This window comes from Zosterops lateralis (assembly GCF_965231275.1).
Source record: "Zosterops lateralis genome assembly, chromosome: 3".
Taxonomy (NCBI): Eukaryota; Metazoa; Chordata; class Aves; order Passeriformes; family Zosteropidae; genus Zosterops; species Zosterops lateralis.
Genome location: NC_139764.1, coordinates 6,619,437 through 6,638,147, shown reverse-complemented (window position 1 = coordinate 6,638,147; position 18,711 = coordinate 6,619,437). Strand labels below are relative to the sequence as shown.

Below are 18,711 nucleotides of genomic sequence, written 5' to 3'. Positions count from 1 at the left end.
TTGATTTAGTGTTGTGTATCTGTGCATAATCAGACAGGAGCCCTTGTATCTCAGGCAGGGTCTGCAGAGTATTTGTTTGGTCAAGTCCTGCAGTATTCTGTATGAAGAAAGTGTAAGTGGCTGGGATGCTTACTTTTTCCTGGATCTGACAAGTGTCTTGCCGTGGTGATTGAGAGTAGTTGGTGGTGGCTGAGGTTTCTGCTTGAAGATAGGTAATTCCTCACTTTGTTTTCAATAGTATTTGAAGTCGGAGTGCTTTTTTTTCAGTGCAAGATCCAGTCTCAATACCAGCAAAATGCAGTTTTAGTAATTTATTTTGTGTAAATATTTGAAATAATTTATCAGCTTGCTGTATTTCTTAGTATTTATAAATCTGCTATATGATCTTTATAAATGTTGCAAACTTTGGCAATTATTGTAAATGTTGCAATATTTTTGAGTGGTAGTTCAGACTCATAGGTTTTAGTTTTTTTAACAGCTGGATGGCTTAGACAGCAAATTTAAAAAGCCCAGTTGCAATATTGAATATAATCCAATTCAGTTGCCAGTTTAAATCTCCTTTTGGCAGCTATTCAGTTCTTATAACATGAACTGCTAAGCTTTATGTTATGGCAGGTTTTAATAATGCAAAGCTACATAAGCCGTTCTTTCCATTCTCAAATGAAGCAAATTCACATTACTTTGCAAGACATGGTGCAGCAGTAGTGGAGAGTGTTGCATATTGCTGAGTTTGAAAACATCCATCAGCAGCAATTGCTGTCCACACCAAATGTTGTGGTTGCAATGTGCAAACAGAAACTTTTATCTTTGACAGTTCATTCCATTTGCCAGTATGAGCAAACATGGTGGACAGGGAGACCATCTCCAGTTCACTTTTCCTGTGGAGATGTAAGCTGTCATCATCAGATTTATTTGCCTTTACTGATGCTGTAAAATTTAGCAGAAGCCCTTCCCTCTGTGTTTGAAGTGATACATGTGACAAACACTGATTGTAGTGATTGTTGTTGCTTTTCTGAGGATGAGCCTCTGTATTTGACTTTGTGAGTGAAAGGTCTGTGAAAGCCCTTTGTCAGGAGAAGGGCAGTTTTCCAGTGCTCATTGGGTAAAGAAGCACATCTTGGAAGAATCCTAATTCTAATTTGAAAATTAGTGGAAAAATTTACTGAGCCTGTTTAGTGAGCAGAAATATGAAGTCAAATAATTCAGTCATTCATTTCAGACTACAGAGGCAGTCTTTTAACTTCAGGAGACAGGGAAAAGTATATGTCACTCTTCTTATTTCTATTAATCCTCACTCTTGTCTGGAGACTGGGGAATCAGTCAGAAATTTTCATTTGAAAACTACTCTGTGCATACAGTGGACCATCCAGTTATCTTATAAAAATAAGGGTTTTCTATTTGTTGGAAATAACCTTCAGTGCTAAGATACCACTTAAAATGTTTGGCTCGTAGACTTTCACGGAAATGAACTGGCTCTGAGATGAGAAGATAAGTTCACTTTTTGGGTTGGGTTCTTGCATAAAGCCAGTAGTTCTGGAGCTCTCCTTGGATTTGGCTGATAGAGTGGAGTAGGGAAGGTGGGACTGTGTGTGCAAGTATGCAAATATAAATGAAATAACCTGACTTAGTGCCTGCAATTCACAATGATACGGATCACATCTGAAGATTCATGACAGGGTTTTAGAATACCTCTCCAAAGCCCTGGGATGGTGAGCTGATTGGGTGATTGGTTGGCATGTGTCTTTAGGCTGTCTTGATGCAGAAATGAGTGATTTAGTTAGATACATAAATAGTTTGTAGTAATATACTTAACCCACAGAACGAATCTGAGCTTGGAAAACTGTTAACTTCCTAAGCGACCTGTATGTAAAGTCATTATTTTCAGGGCAGTGAGACCAGAAGTGCCCCATCACTGTGTCTTTGTGTTGTTTCCCAACAAGGACAGTATTCTGGAGCCTCTCTTTCTAATTTTTCCCCATTTTTTTTTCTTTGTTGAGGTTTCATCCAACAAGATGCACATGGCATTTTTTGATAGTAGCAGTTGCCAGTATTTAGTGGGGCACCTTCTCCTGCCATACTACAGGTGTACATGCAAACCAGGAGGAGAGATTACCAGGAGACAGAGCAGCAGAGTTGCTGCCAAAATGGGCTCTTACTGCTTAGAAAATAAATTCAGAATGTGTGGTCATATGGTTCTGATGGTGGTGGAAGTGTGTACCCAGCTAGAAGGGTCCAAATTTCTAAAGAGTATGTGGGTTTGGTGATACTCTTTCTTTCAGGGAGCAAAGTTGTAGAAAGCAATTTCCTTAAGGATACGGTATACTTGGTCTTTCATTATATTTCATCTCTATAGTGTAATAAATGGAAAAAGTTTGTTTTATGAATTATTCTGTCTAAAGCACATCCTGAGTGTGTAATAAGAGTGCTAAACACATGAAGTACTCCCTAGATTCGCTTAAGAACTGAATGTGCTGCCATCTGGTAGTTGTACTCTGTCCTCTTGGCAGCATTTGATTGATTTCAGCTTTCTCATGCAGCACTGCCTGCCTCTTGGCCTAAATTTTATATGTTCATTTTACATTGTATTTATGCTTTTAATGAAATTAAAATTCTCAAAGTTGTTGTGACAAACTGATACTTTTATGTGAATAGAAGGAGGAGACCAGCTCTTGAAAAGAAAACCTTTTTTCATATTCCTTGGTCTTGAGGTTGTTACGGAATCCTTTTCTATGAGAAATTAAATAATGTAAGTCAAAAAGGTGAAACCACATGTTGTTCCTGTAGTAGTTGTATTCCATGTATTCCAGAGCAGAAAGACCTATTAGTTTTGTAAGTAGTGGGGAGCTGTGCAGTGTGCATCAAAAAGCACTGGGAGAGAGTAAGATTCCAGTGTCTGCAGCACTGAGCTGGGGGGGGTCAGTAGTTCCATGATGTTGGTTTGGTTAGGAGGGAAAGAAGGAAACACTGTGTGTTTGGAGGGCAAGAACATGGAGCAAGAATCAGCATCTGAAAGTTGGTTAGCTCGTGTGGGCTCTATGGAGGGGTAGGAAGCAAAAGATCAAATTTTACTTTCACCATTTACCATTTTTCCTGTGGAACTGTGGGCAAGAGGTTCCTCCTTTAAGCTGCAGCCAAAATTCATGGTGACTGACTGGTGTCCCAGGTGTTGGTACCTCATCTCCTATAGGACCCTCACCAACCTTGCTTTGCTCTGGGAAAGCAAAGCAAATCAGAATATTCTTGTGAAATGCCTATATATGAAGCTGAAATACGGGTAACAACATCTTTCTTAATCTACCATTCTTTGACAAACGCTTTCCTCAAAGAGAGTCTTCCATGGAGTTGAGTGGAGGATTAATTCAGGAAAATTATTTATTTTCCTTTTTATTTCTGGTCCCAGGCACAATTTCTTCCAGGTGTGGGTTCATTCAACTTGTAAAGCTGACAGACTAATAGAGTTCAATTAAAACCTTTCCTTGTCGTTCTTTTTTGCTTGCTTTTTTATTTTTAAGTTTCTAGAATCTAAACCTAATTGACTATACAATCTGGACTTAATGTAAAATATGATGTTGGGTTATAAAAATGTAACTAACTTTACAAATAAGCTCTGTGGTTCGTGTAAAAATATTCAGTGTTCTTTGATGTTTCTTTTTATTTGCTGGAGTTTGTTCTTATGGTTAAGAACAAGGGAGATATAATTGTAAGAATTCAGTTGGGAGTTTTCTGAAGTTGTCTTGACATGGCAATGTTATCCTTTCAAATTATTTATTAAGTAACATCTTAAACATTCTCATCTTAGATTTGTCTCATTTTTGTTCTACATAAGGCAGCCATTGGTGAAAGTAATAAAAAGCAGTCAATGTAAAGCAGGTCTGTATTTACTCTATCATAGAAAGTATGCAAATAAACAGGATGCAAGTAAAGGCTTTAAGAAATGCTTTGTTATATGTGGTTTCCATGTTTCTGTGGAAGTGAAATTTTTAGATGCTGGTGTATAGTGGTTTGGGGTCTTGTGTATGGGAAATGTGTTCCTCCTGACATAGGAAATGAGGTTTTCTATAGGAAATGTGTTTTGGGCAGCTATTTAAGCATAGCTACTTGCTATGTATTAATAGATGGTGACTACTTGCTTATCCCCTCTTGTGCATTTTCCTTCCCTTGCTCAAAAACTTACTAGGATTAACTTACTGGTTTGCTGTGTTTGCAGTACAAAATCTTAAAAAAAAAAATCTTAAAAATTAAGATTAATTTTTAATAAAAAAACCTAAAAAATCTTTAATTTTAAATTTAAAATGTGAAACTACTACGTTCTCTAAACAACCAGGAGCATTCTTCCTTTGAGGAAACAAATTTCCTATCATGCTATTCAAACAGTGCTGCTTTTATACTGTCATCCTTTTCATTTAGAAATGTTCACAGACCTGGAAAAATGTCATGGATCTGTCAGTCATAGAATGAAAAATCCCTTTTTTCCACTTGATTTTCTTCCTTTTAATTTGTTCTTTTAAATTTATGAAATGACATCTACAGGAAAATTGTCAGTTACATTTTGGGGAAAATTGTAACAGATTTGAAGAAAGTATTTTCTTCTTGGAGTGGTAAATCGCAATTGTAATTGAAATTGTTCTCAAAGTAGGAACATGTTCATATATCACACAGGACAGCCAGAGATCAGAGTTTTAGCCATACAATGAAAACATTGAAATGTTTTAAATTAAATCTTATTCTGTGATTTAACTGAAAACAAGACCATCTAAGTGCAGGCACGAGGACACCCTTATCAAGAAAGGAATTAAAAGAAGCTGCCTGAGACAAAAAATGTTTCTTCAATGTAATGAACTGAGTTCAGAGTCTCAAATCACTTTCTGCTCAATTGATGTAAATTTTTCTTACTGAACTTTTATATTTGTACTTTTTGTGACAACCTGTTGCCTCATGGCAAGTTAACACATTTTGTAACAACTAAATCTTTTAAATGGGATAGTGGATGTACAAACAAATACGTGGTGGGCTGCACTTACAGGAAGCTGTAATTTCTAAACACCAGCAATGTTATATTGTGAGCTTTATACCATAGTAGGAATCAGTTCTAGTTCCTAATTTAATATAACAGGAGTAGTTTTCACAGTATAAAAACATGTGCAAAGGGGGATAAAAAGTCATTACTCTTGACAGTAAGTCAGAGTATCTTTTCATAAGCAGTTGCTTTGCCCATTAGTAATAAAATATACATAAAGGATCATTAACAGATTTTTATGGTGACTGAGTTCCAATTCAGTTGTAAACTGGAGTTTTGTGTACACGGACAAATGTACCCTGGCTGAAATATTCCAGTGCTTTCTCAAAGACTTTTCAAACGTTCTATGGAAGAGACCACAATTGTTCTTTGGGTTGATTTATTTGGTAGTTGGGAACAGGAAGTCTTTGGAGTTTTTTAGGTGGATGAGTAGGTATTTTATGCAGAGAAATTTCTTCCTTGCAACCTGATCATTGCAGTTGCCTTATGCTCTGAAGTGTTAGTTTGTCAAATGTTTCATTCTATCTGAGGTTTCTCAAAGGTGTGTTTCCTTATGTGGTAGCAAAGACTTCTGAATCTCCCTAAAATATAGACCTATAAACCATGAAATGCCAGAATTATTTTCTTTTGTCTACACTCTGGATATTTCTTTGTACTTTCAGTGCATTGATTCATCCAATTTACCTTTTCTATGCGTGTGTCACGGTCTTTCTCTTCATGTGTTAAACATTAATGCAAACAAAATAGAAAAAGAATCTCAGTTGCTTTTCAAGTTGCTTTGTAGTTTGTCCTCAGACTTCAGTGAGGGAACAGCTTAATTGTTCAATACTTACAAGCTTACTTTGCCCTGCATAATTTTGCCTTTTCTCAGTCCATAATATTCTTTTGACTTTTCCACAGACTCACATTTCAAGACTTCCTCCTGGAGCTGTGGCAGGACAGTCTGTGGCAATAGAAGGAGGAGTTTGCAGGCTGGAGAGTCCAGAAAGCAGCTGATTCTTCACTTCATTGCAAAGAATGTGAATGGCTTTTTGTACAATAAGGGTTTGTTTTTTTTTTTTTTGTGTGTTTTAACAGATGTTGGAAATTCTGCTTTTGTTTTATACTCTGTACTGCAACCATGTGCACCATAACTTGAGACAAGTGCTGCTGTAGTTTATGTTCTCACTCTGTGGATGGAGTTAGGGGTTGTGTGCATGTTCATTTTGTCCCACAAATAAAATAGGAACTCTCCCCAGTTGTGCAAAGATCATGTATGATTAATGATTGCATTTTCATTTTTTTCTGTTGAAAATGAACCAAAAGTTAAGAAAGAGTAATTTAAAGATATGGTCACAATTGTCATTCGTATTCTAAATTTAAAAGTAACAGGCCTTTGAAGTGGCGTTGTAATTATGCAAAAAATTATTATAGTTTCTAAGTTTCTCAGTGGTTTAAGGAAATCTAGAGGTGGTTTAAACATGAGTTGGTTTTTTTCCTCTCCAATAATGAGGATTCTTTTGTTGTTGTTCAAAGAATGGTTTCAGTGAAACAAACTAGAACAAAATTAAGGCTCAAATTGTTTTTAAATAGTCTTATAGGTCATATCTGTGTTCCCAAACCAAGACGTTAATAGCTCCAAGCTGTATGTATTGCAAAAAGCTATATGAAGATAATGTATCGTTACGCAGTCTTTATGTATAATGGAATATTACAGTGTAAATAAGAAAACAAAGTTTATGGAAAGATTTGATATTATTCTTCACTTCTGCTTTAAATCTATTTTTAAGAGAGGTACAGAAATGAACATATTACTGGATGCAAAGTGCAATGTGTATGAAGTGGCTGGTGGGAGGTCTGACACTGAGCTTTCGTGTTGGTAAAGCGACTTCCTCGAGTCCGGCCGCAGCATGGGTATTTATATAACTGTGTGTAATATGTATGTACTGTGCATAAATTTACTGTAACTCTTTTGATACCTTCAACAAACCTGCAGTGTAAAACAATGTCATCCTTGTCTGCCTCGTGAAGGAGCATTGACGGCTGAACTGTCATTTGTCACCGGTGTGGATATGACAGCCAGGCTGCCCAAGTCCTAAAAGCGAGTTCTGATGTACAACCTTCCACTCAGTCCTTTTTCCTTTACAGCACTGGCAGCAATAGAAGACTTTTGTAATTGATGCATTGTCCTGATAAGTATGCCAAAGAGAAACTAAAATAGTTCATCTTTTTCCCTGGTGGATATTTGATAATACTGTTTTCAGAAATAGTGGATGAATAGATATTCAGACTGTATTCGCTTATTCAGGCATTGTACTTGCCTGTTTTGTAATGTTGTGCCTGCCTATAACAGACATACTTGACTGATAAAATTGTTATATTGATTGTAGTACCAATCTTTCATGGGAAAAATAAATTTTTTTAATAGCCTGAGTTCATTTTCACTGCTATACTACAGCATACATTGAGATACTGTCATCTGTGTGTGGTTTTTTGATTGAACTCCAATGTAGCCCTATAGTTGAAGATATTTCAGTACAGTTCTGTAAATAATAGAAAACAGCAGCTTTCCAGATTGCACAACAACAAGGTGGAATGTACCTGATTTGAAATAGTTTGTGCTCAAATACAACACTTCAGATTGGATCCTCAGTGGTACACTCATGGTTTGAGGAAATGAAGGACTGTCCTGCTCTCCTCCTGCACTCCAGAAATGATGCAGCAGAAGCTGTGTTGTCACAGCCCTTAGAACTGCTCTGACATGGTTAATGAGTAAATTATTGTGTGGACCTTTCACTAGGGTGTGAAAAATTGAAGATGATGTATATGGCTTTGTACATATCCAAATTTAAAAATGGCCTTGTTATTAGAAAAGCTAATGGAACAGTATTAGCCTGCTTTTATTCTAAATGTGCTTTTCTGTACTGACATAATAGAAATTTTGGCATAAATTCACTGTTTCATGCCATAAGCGTGGCAGAATGCCTTGTAAAATGTAAAATGATAAATTGTCTGTTCCCCTCACTTAATCTCACTTCTTGGAGGTCTAGATTCCAGCATAGGATTTTTGGGGTTTGTTTTTACTTTGCTTTTGTGTCTATCCAATAACCCAATCTTTTTTTTTTTCCTTCTTTTTGGTGCAGAGTTTTCTACCTAAGGTACACATGAGAAGAAAACTGTCTTAGCATGTATGAATTTTGGTATCAGTAATTGTGAAGACTGACAGAGGCAGAATTTCCTATCAAACTCCCACTTAAACCAATGAAATATCTTACACTACTTTAATTATGGGTTTAATTGTGCTACCAGTTCTATTTTGAGGTTAAAAGAGGCTTATGAAATATAAATGGTGAGGAGGGACCCTGCAGTGACGTGGTCTGTGAGCCCTGTGTGTGATGAGTAACCATTGCCACTGGCATGAGCAGATACAGCCCAAGAGGAAATTACACAGTCGACAGCAATAGCTGCTGAAATTATAAAGGAAGGATGAGCAAGTGAAATACATAGAAATAAAATTTGGGTACTGTTGATTTCATACTCAAACGCACAATTACGTGTCCTAGAGGATTTTGCAGCAGACAGGTCGGTGCCAGAGTAGTCCTATTCAGTCTTCAGCCATAATAAATGTTCTTGCTTAAAGTTGCTAATGGGCTAAACCAAACCTGACACATAACCCATTTTTGTCTTACTTTGCTCCTGTGCTTTTGCAGCATGAGCCTATAATGAGTGATTTCAAAGGGCTCCAACTGAGCAAGTTATGGAAGACAGGCTTGTTACACTAAAAAATCTGAAGACATGATTTCAATTCCAGTTGTGGGGGTTGTTGGTTGGTTGGTTTGGGGTTTTTAAAGTAAGACTCTACAGTTTTTATATTCTGTACATATGAAGACACTGCTTTTCTGCTTGTAAATTAACTTCTGAGAGGCAAATGAGATTTGACTGAGGTGGAGGAGGAGAGGACCTGATTTAGGGGAACTGCAGCCACTCACCTGTGAAGGATAATACAGAAGGTGCTGTGAAAAGCAGGAAGCCTAAAAAGAAAATGAAGCTGGTAATAAATCTAGGGTTACTAGCAAGGTTGGGGTAACTGCTGTTGTTACTTAAAATGTGAATTAAAAGCATAATCTAGAAAAAGTAGCCAATGGAATTGGTGATTATTGCATCACAGGTACAATATTTCACAGTGGCACGTGGGAATCATGCAGCTGGACAGTCTTTGTAACCCAGTTTTAGGCAGAATGATGCAGAACTAGATGGGAAGGTCTCCAGTGTGTGTTTACATGCTTGTTAAAATGAAGGCTTGCAGTTCAATGATTCTTTTTTCTTCCAGTTGTTATGTGAGTTGTTTGAGTGAGCGAGACATATCAAGAGTTCTGTCAGTCAGTGGTAGCAAGATTTATCTGTTGAAAGACACTGAATTGCATGGCCAGTTTTTATAGTATTGTGTGTGCAAATGACTGAACACCTTGGTTCATCTCATTCTCAGAAGGTTTGCCACTAGCAGAATTGGAATCAATGTAATTCTGGGTGGCTGACATCCCATCCTCTTAGTAGAGAGTCACTTTTTCATATTTAAGTATGACTTAGGCTGGTTTTTAGGTCAGCTTGGTTGATAGGAGATGGTTTAGGAGAGAACTGAAGAATTGAAGGGAAAGTTATCTGGGAGAGAAAAAAGGCTCTTGTCAGCAGAGTATACAGAATAAATTTACTGACAGGGGAGAGCAGAAATCAATGGAAAGTGGTAGGGGGATAACAAAATTGTTTTGAAGGAAAGAATAAGAGGCGATAACTATGAAACCTGAGTTTTCAAAGAATTGATGTATCCTTCACATGCTTTTAGGGCTCATCTTCCAAGGGATATTTGAAGAGACGAAGTATGATCTGCTCCATTACACTTGGTTTTCATGTGAAAGACTTGTTTTGGTTTACACAGAATTTCTGTGGCTTTTAGCCTCCATGCATGTCAGCAGAGGTTTTGTAGATTCCTTGCAGGAGGGTTGGGAAAGGGCCACTGCCTCATACCAGAGGCCAGATCTGCCAAGAAATGCTGAGAACCCGTAACTTGCAGGAAATTGTGTTGAGATTTTATATGGAACCTTGTGGCAAAGGACTCCTGTGTGGGTCTAAAGACACAATTTCTAATTAATAAAACTTACCTCTTCTTTTTGCTCATTTTTTACAGGAAGGCTGGTGGGAGGTTTTGCTGCTGTGAGAGCCCTGTGCTTGATTATTCACTCCACTGGGAGATAACACAGAGATAAGAAGGACTTTTATTGGTTTAGATTCTACAGTGACACAGATTAGATTGTACACATTCCGCATAGCCTGGGCCTTACATCCCTGTAAAGACCATTAGCATCACTTGATAGTGATTTAAACACCACAAATGTGTCTTGATAGTGATTTAGACACAACAAATGTGTCTTGTTGCCCACTCCTGTCTGCCTAATGAAGCAAATAAAGTGTGTTAGCATGAGCAGCAGGCACAGTGAGATAGGCTTTCCCTTGGCCTTGTGCCTAAACCATTGTGCTCTCCCTTACCTCTGAGGTCTCAGTGATAATGTTGTATTGCTGCAAATGCCCATGAAGGCAGAGAGAGAGAGACCAGCTAAGCTCATCTGTCTGAAATAAAAGGCCTTTCAAAGTGAAATGCCATTTTCAGAGAGCATCACACCAAGGCAAGTGTCTGAGGTGAGATCCTGTTCCCAGTGAGGTCACTTGGAGCTCAGCCATCAGCTTCAGTGGAGCCAAGATGTCATCCTTGGAGGTGTTCATCTTAGAGGACTCAAACTTTATGAGTCCCTTAATGCCAGTACTGGCAGCTTCAGAAATGCAGTGGTGTGAGATGTTTTGATGACTCATACTTATTTTTTGGATTATCTGGGAATATCTGTTGGGTGTGTAGGGCTCCAGCAGGCCAAGTGGAAGAACCAAGCACAGATTCCTCTGGGCTAACAATCTGCTGTAGATGGGCAATGACTGCCCTAAAAGGGGCTCTCAGCAATATTTTTCTAAAAGATTATAATTTTGATGATAAATAATCTAAAAGTTTCCCTAAATATGACAATTTCTACAGCCCTGGTTTCACTTCAGGTACATGTGTGTGAATAATATCAACAACAAACCACCAGAGCACAACCTTAAGCGAGGATTCCCGTGGTACAACTCACCTGGGGCAAACCACTGTGTCCCCGGTAAAGGTCAATAAGCCACAACACCAGCCTGGATTGTAACATCTGCTGGATGTACTGTCCTTCTGATAGAAATCTTATTGAACATAGTTTTTAGAATTTTTTCCTTAAAATGTGAGTTGTAACTGTCAGCAGCCACACAATATAATTTTGTGCTGGAGATCTCCTGGTCCTGCTTGCTGTCAGCCTGAGATTTGGTTTAAAGCTGGGATTAAATTGTCCATAGTTGAAAATACTGCTGCTTTTTGCAGCTAAGGGTAGACCTTTTTGTCTCTGGTATTGTACTGTGGACAGGTGTCAAGGCCCTGGTTGTGAAAGACCAGGATGGGTAACAAGGAGTGAGGAAAAAAAACCTGAGAAACAGCCCCACAAACCCTTGTTGCAGGAGAGGGTGCAGGATTTATGGATGAGGGAGAAACATTGAGCCTGGGAAAGAGGATATGGGGGAAGGTGGTGTTTTAATTTGCCTTTGTCTATCACTATTTAAACCTATTTAATTAGCCATGCATTAAATTAATTTTCCCCTAGCTGAGTTCGTGTTACCCATGAAAGTACCAGTATCAATTACCTCTGCAGCCGTGCTTCTCTTCAGGACTATATCCAAAGAGTGAAAATTTGCAGGAAATATTCTTCTGGTGAGTTAATTTTCTCTTGGGCCAAGGGGCTGATGTTTTTGAGCCCTGCAGCTCCATGACTGTAAAGGAAACAATGGAATGCATTGCTGGAAGAGAGGGATGGGAAAGACAGAAAGACTTGTTTTTAGCTGCTGTTAAATTGGGTATTAAATGAAACTGCTCCAATCACCCTACTCACTGTGATTCTTTTTCTGTGTTGGGTGTTGCTCTTATTGCTTCCAGTCCATCCCTGGAAGTAACTGCTACAATGCAACATGGATCTTGTTGGGAAAATATTGCCATGCTTATAAAATTGAATTTTTGGCTGATTCTATGGGAACCAATCCTAGTGAAGTACAGTTTTTGATCCGATGAAGAAACAGTTTCTAAAGCTTGGAGGCAGTGAACTCCTTTGGGGAGATAAGAACAGGATGAGGCTTGAGGTAATTAATGGTCAGCATAGTGTCATGATGGCCTTTGAAACTAATTTGGGTCTGTGAAGGGGAGGGATGTTGTTTCAGACCCCATTTTATTGTATCAAGTCATGCAAATTAATTTAAAACAGATATGCTTTTACTTCTCTGGTGATGCCAAGCCCAGGTCAGGTAGTCAATAGGAACTAACCCTGCAGAGAATGGCATCCAAATGCATTCAGGTGTCTGAAGAAATGGGTGGGCTTTCAACACTCCCCTGTGCTTTGTCTTCAAACTAGTTCAAATTCCAATCCTTCATCCATTTCGCCGCAATAGAACGAGCCTGTGTTAGGTGGTCTCACAAATGGCACACACCAAGTGGTAAAAGCCTTCCTTTTACCCCTCCTGGAGAGGAAATGAAGGAAACAAGACCTGTTGATTTTGTTTTCCTCCCAAACTGACTCGTACCACTCATCTTGCCCAAGCCCTGCCCTGAGGATATGTCACAATGTCTTCAGGGTGTTTCCTGAATGACACAGTTAGGTGTTTTTCCTCTCGTGATACTGGGGGCACTAAAGCCTGTATCCATCCATCTGATGCTGTTGTCCCTTCTGCATCACTGCCAAGGATCAGAAGAATAATTTACCTGGGAAAACACTTGAAGTCTCCACCTTAAAAAAGTCAGAGACTCCAAAACCTACATTTTAACAGGTTTTTTTAGCAAGAATGGTGGCCAGGCTGGCTAGTCAGCATGATTAACTATTCATTTGGAAATCCTAGGTGCAGGTTCTTTCAGGCAATGTGCTCCTGGATTGTATGTGCATGTGTTGTCTTTATTCATGTCCACTTTATGTCCTGTTCTCTCCACTCTTTTCATCTTTATTTTCTCTTTCTCCAGCACCACCACTTGTTTCACTTCAATACTATTAACAGAGGGTCAATAATTAAATTTCCCCTGTGAAATGAATGTGTGTGGCTAGAAAGAACAAGGAAATACATCAAGTTCTTGAAGTGAAAGAAGACTGATGAGTCCCTCAAGGATCCATGCCCAAAAAAGCCTTTGTACAGGACTTTTTTTTCCCAGTTATGCTGAAATGTAGGTTGCTCTGAGCTCTGTTGGCACAGATGTGGAAGAAACAAGGCATTGTTTGATCCAGTGATTAGAGAACAGCCTCATTCACAAGTGAGAACCTTTTAAGCTGGTGGGAAAGATTTGAATTTTTATTTCTGTTTATTTTCACCAGTTTTTTGCCTATTTAATTTCTTGTATTTTTCACTTCTCAGATTTTTTGCAACTGCTAAAAGTCACCTGCACAGTAATGTAGTGCCAGTCATAAATTGAATGTCACCTGAAGAAGGCACTGCATCCATGCTGGCAACAGGGGAGCTGGTGAAGGGGCAAAGGAGCCATCCCTGCTTTTTATACTTTTTGGTGAGTTTATTTTTTCTGCCCTAAAAATTCTCCATCAAAGATGTTGCTTCATGCAGTCCTTTTGCAAAGACCAATACAATATTAATGTAATTTTGCTATGAAAAAAATTCCTCTATTCATGACATAAAAGTAGATACAGTGACTTTTTTCAACAGGGTTTGTAAGAGAAAGACCACATAAGCTTTTCTTCTTCTTTGCTGAAACCTTTAATGTGGCTGGAAAGAAGATACAAGCCCTTTTCCCTTCCTGGTAACTAATTCTCCTTACCTGAAAATACCAAAAAGGAAAACTTCTTTCAAGTGAGAGCTGATATCTCCTCCTCGTCTTAAATATTCTAATTATTTCTATGTCCCATGCAGATAGGCTGCAAGACCTTGTTCTTGTTAGTTATCTGCTGGTAAGGTTAGCAAGTACATTTTGTTTCAGTCCATCTTGTCAGGGAAAAGAATGCACTAACTTGACAATGGACTTTTAAGTTTATTTGTTGGTGAAACACTGCAGCTCTCAAATCCACTGTCTGTGCATACAGATCCAAAAAGGGTCACCTGCTGTTGATTCTTTTCTCTTTCTGTCCTCCTGATCCTGCTGCTCCTGCGTCCCTGCTTTCCTGGTTGCTGGTGAGCTCTGGAGTGCTCACAGTGTGCCTGTGGCCTTGGCTTAGGGAAGAGGCCTTAGCTGAGAACTTTGATCCAACTCCAAGGAGATGATGGGTGGAAGCTCTGTGCCATGCCCTTGTGTCCAGCCTTTGAAGTCTGGGATTAGGCTGGGGGAAGGAAGGAGTCCTGCACGATATATCCTTTTGATGTGAAGCTCTGGTGAGTGATGATGTGAGTTCAGCCCAGGACTCTGAGGCTCCAGCCTGTGCTGAAGGGCTGTGATGAGCCCTTCCTCTCTCCTGGGACAGAACATCCTCACACGAGGGGGTGGAGAAACCCCGGGATTCCCCCGTTCTGGCCTATAGCTTTGTTGACAGACTTATTTTTCACTCGAGCATAGTAAATAGGAGTTTGTCTCCTGCTTGGAGATGATTCATCTGTCATTATGCTCAATAATTCGAATTCCATGCTGGGCTGCTGCTTCCCCTGTGCTCTGCCAAAGCCGGCGGTCTCTGCTCTGCACAGCTCCATCTGTTGGCATTGCTTTGCCGTATCGGAAAGGGACTAAAATACAAAATAATCCTTCTCCTCCCTCCTCCGCTTCAGCAAGAACAGCCTTTTTGCTTGGAACGTGAAAGAGATGATAGACAGGGGGCATGGGGAGCCATTTGCTGGGATCCCAAACCAGTCGGGAAAATTCCTGCATCCCTGGGCTCCCCCTGCATCTTCAGCATCCTTCAAAATCAGGAGTGCCCAGAGCCTGCTGAGCATGCTGCAGGCCTGGGCAGTGATGAGGACCCGGTGCCCCCACACCATTTCCATTGGCTTTCCAGCCCAAACTTCCCACAGAGCAAGGCAGCTGCCTGCCAAGGGCTGAGAGGGGCCGTGCCTGCTGGTGGCAGTGGCTGGCGATGTGGAATGGCTGTGGGAGCTCTGTGCGCACAGAGAGCTGGAAAGGAGCTGCAGGAGCAACCAGATCAGAGGAGAAAAAAGGCAGGAGCCATCCCTACACCGACTGGGAGCTCTGGAAAGGGCGGCTCCATTCCTCTGGGCAGTCTCCAGGAGCTGCGGAGCCCTGTGCCCTGGCAGCTCCCTGCTCACACAGGGCTGTGATCCAAACCCGGGCACCGAGGGCGGTGAGGGGATCGCTGGGGAGGAAGCAGCCTTGGAGGTTGCCCTGGATGAGCACAAGGGATGCAGATCACTCGGGGTGGGGCATTGCAGGGCAAGGCAGCCGGACGGATGAAGGTTTGTGCTGGAACACCGGCACAGGTTGGATTCCCCATCCCTGGAAACATTCCCGGTGAGGCTGGATGGGGCTCCGAGCAGCCTGGTGTGGCTGAAGATGTCTCCGCTCACGGCAGGGCGGGTTGGATCAGACACCTGTAGAGAGAGGTCCCTTCAACCCTTCCCGGTTCTGCAGCTGGGGAGGCGCGGCAGGTGCGGGGCTGCTGCTATGTCGGAGCCGGCCACAGGAGGGTACCACAGACGGGGACCCGCTGAGAGCCCCGCAGCTCACACACCGACCGGGTAACACCAACATCGGGCCGCTCCCTTCCCTCTCCTGCCCCGCCGCACAGGCTTGGGAGCCAAGGCGCGGGCAGGGCAGAGCTCAGCCCGCTGTGTCTCCACAGGGGAATCCCTGGCAGGGATTTCTCCCCCCAGAGCTGGGGATGCGCCGGAGGGAGCCATCGCCGCTCCCGAGGTGTGTGAGGGAGGAGCCGGGACTGCCGGGCACCGTGAGGAGCGGGGATGCTTCCCCACCCTGCCCCCTGAGAGTAAAGCGCTCTGCGCAAAACCCGCCTCGCTCGGGGCGGCTGGAATTCAGCACATCCTCCTTTCTGTCCTCAGAGGCCAGTGCTGAGTTCTCTCAGCACATTCACTCATCTCCCCGCTGGCTCCGGGCACGGCGGGCTCGGCCCTGCGGCCGGGCTGGAGCAGCTGCACACATTGCACCAGGCAGGGATGACACTGGCATCAACCGGGGCGCCTTCACTTGCCCGGAATTGTCCAAAAGCTGGAGCATTTTAGAAAAAAATAAAGGTTACAAACATGCTCACGAACAAATAGTTTTCCCTTGTATGGTTTATATGAATCTCAGTTTAAAAAAAAAAAAAAAAAAAAAATTATCTGCAATTCCTGGCACTTTTGCCTTCTTCCAGCTGCTTGTGGTGTAGGTATGAACTTGCCTGACATCAAATACTGAATGTTTTCAATATTGATGCCTCATATATGGCTGGTCCTAAAGCAAGAATGAGGCCTTATTAATGTCATTCTTTATATTATATATATACATAATATGTGTGTTTATCTATATATTCTCTATATATTTTATCTAAATATTATTTTATCCTTCAATCATGTTTATTATTTGATTTTATAAGGATCTTCTTCTTTAAGACACATCAGAGGTTCAGAATATCAGAAATCAGTATTCTTTATGATGAGAGTTAATATTCAGATTTTTTGATAGAGGCTATTTTCCCCCTCCATAAAAGGAGAAAGCAATCTGCCAGCTAAATACATGCAAACATTTTGTTTCTCATGCTATCAAAAGCATCATGCAATACGATCCAGCCCCATTTGTGAAGGAACAGTTCTAGTTACACAGATGAAAAATTATATTTAAAAGGAAAAAAATCAAACAGAACTGTGTAGCTTGTTTGTTTATCTTCAGCTGTGATTGTCCTTTGGAGACTGAAGCCTGGCTTGAAGCTGACATAACACAAGATAGATTCCTTCCATGGGCTGCAGTGGGAGTTTGGATTGGATGATGTGAGGTTGCAAAACTAAAAATGCCTCTCAGGACATGAGTACAACTTAATTCATGATGGAAAAAGCTGGATACAAACACTGCAGGGACTGCTTCAGTTCCCCAGAGTTCTCTGCCTTGAGAAGGTGTTCTGCAGGTTTGTATTTAAGATGGCCATTCCCAGAGGAGAGTGTGCAAGCAGGATTTGTGTATTCCCCACCAAGGAGAACAGCTCTGGGTGCTCCATTATCACAGACTCATGGAATGGGTTTGGTTTGAAGGGACCTTTAAAGGCCAGCTAGGCTCCAACCCCTCTGCAGTGAGTAGGGACTTCCAGAATCTTCCACTACATCAGGTTGCTCAAACCCCCATCCAACCTGACTGTAAATATTTCCACAGCTTCTCTGGGCACCTTACACCTGTGTTTCACCATCTTCATTGTAAAAAATTTCTTCCTAACACCTACTCTAAGTCAACCCTCCTTCAGTTTAAAATATACTTTGTCCTATTGCAACAAAGTTCATCCCCATCTTTTTTAGAAGCCCCCTTTAGGTACTGGAAAGGGCTTGAAGGCTTCCCTGGAGCCTTCTCTTCTCCAGGATGAACAAGCCCACCTCTCTCAGCTTGTTTTCACAGCACAGGTGCCCTGGTTATCTTCATCTGGACCCGCTCCAATAAATCCATGTCCTTCCTGTGCTGAGGATCCCACATTTGGATGCAGCATCCTGGGTAAAGTCTCACCAGAGAAGAATAGAGGGGCAGAATGATCTCCCCTGACCTGCTGCCCATGCTGCTGCCCTCTGGCATGATCTGAGTTTCGCTGTCTGGAGTGCAGGAACTGCCACCCCATCCACGGAGATCCAGTAATGTTGGACAGAGAAAGCCAACCAGAGGTTACCCAGGTGCCCCAAGAAAAACCTCCTGGATTTCTCATGTGCCTTATCACAGAACTGGGACAGAGAAAACCACAAACAGCCCCAAATTCTGCTTCTTTGTAGCAGCCTTCAGATGTCTTTACAGTTTGAAGCAAAGCTGCTACCAGGACTTGGGAAATGTGAGTGAGCCTGACTTCAGTTATGCAAAACCTACAAGACTGAAAGTATGAAAACCTTGCTGGTAAATCATTTACAAGAAAATATCTTGCTCAGCATGGGGTTTGCAGTGAGGGGGTCATATTTAATGGCCTGCTTTGAATGTTAATATAAATCATTACTTCCTCACCAGCTAAATCACAGCTGCCTCATGCTCTGTGTGCTCTCCTCTAGAAATGTCACCAACTCATGAACATGCTGGAGTTTGGAGCCACGTGGCACCCAGGGATGGGGAGAAGGACAGGAAACACCAGGGGCTGTTGGGCATTCCAGGGGAGATGCCCATCCCTTGCTCAGCTGTCCAGCTCCCAGGTCTCCACATCACCATCTGCCTCTGCAAAATACAGGAACTTTGGGAACTTTTTGACAGCCTGCTAATCTCCAGTAACCTAAATGAACCCCTGTCCCTGGAGCAAAAGCAGGGACAGTGTTTAGGAGGATACAGAAGTTTGGCTTTGGTTGAATGATGCCTGTGAGTTATGCAGGGAAACTTCTTTCAAACTGCAAAACAGACCTCAGGCTCACCTGGGTCAGGCAGCAGATCTTCCCAATGGAATCACCTCAGGCAGAATCTCCTCAGGTCAGGCACAGTCTGCATCAGTTAGAGGTGCAGGGGGGCAGCCTGG

General features: G+C 41.4%; 1 protein-coding gene across 5 annotated transcripts in view; it reads left to right on the top strand.

The window, feature by feature from the left end:
- TASP1 (taspase 1) overlaps positions 1-7,505 on the top strand; it is an 81,204-nt gene extending 73,699 nt beyond the window's left edge. For 4 of the 5 annotated variants that reach the window (XM_083856675.1, XM_083856678.1, XM_083856676.1 and 1 more), the window contains one exon: positions 5,918-7,504. In XM_083856675.1, the coding sequence (XP_083712801.1) occupies positions 5,918-6,013 (96 nt within the window). In that variant the 3' untranslated portion in view covers positions 6,014-7,504. Of the gene's footprint in view, positions 1-5,917 lie in introns of all 5 variants that reach the window. The other variant, XM_083856679.1, reaches the window with a different exon arrangement.
- Positions 7,506-18,711: the final 11,206 nt, after the last annotated feature.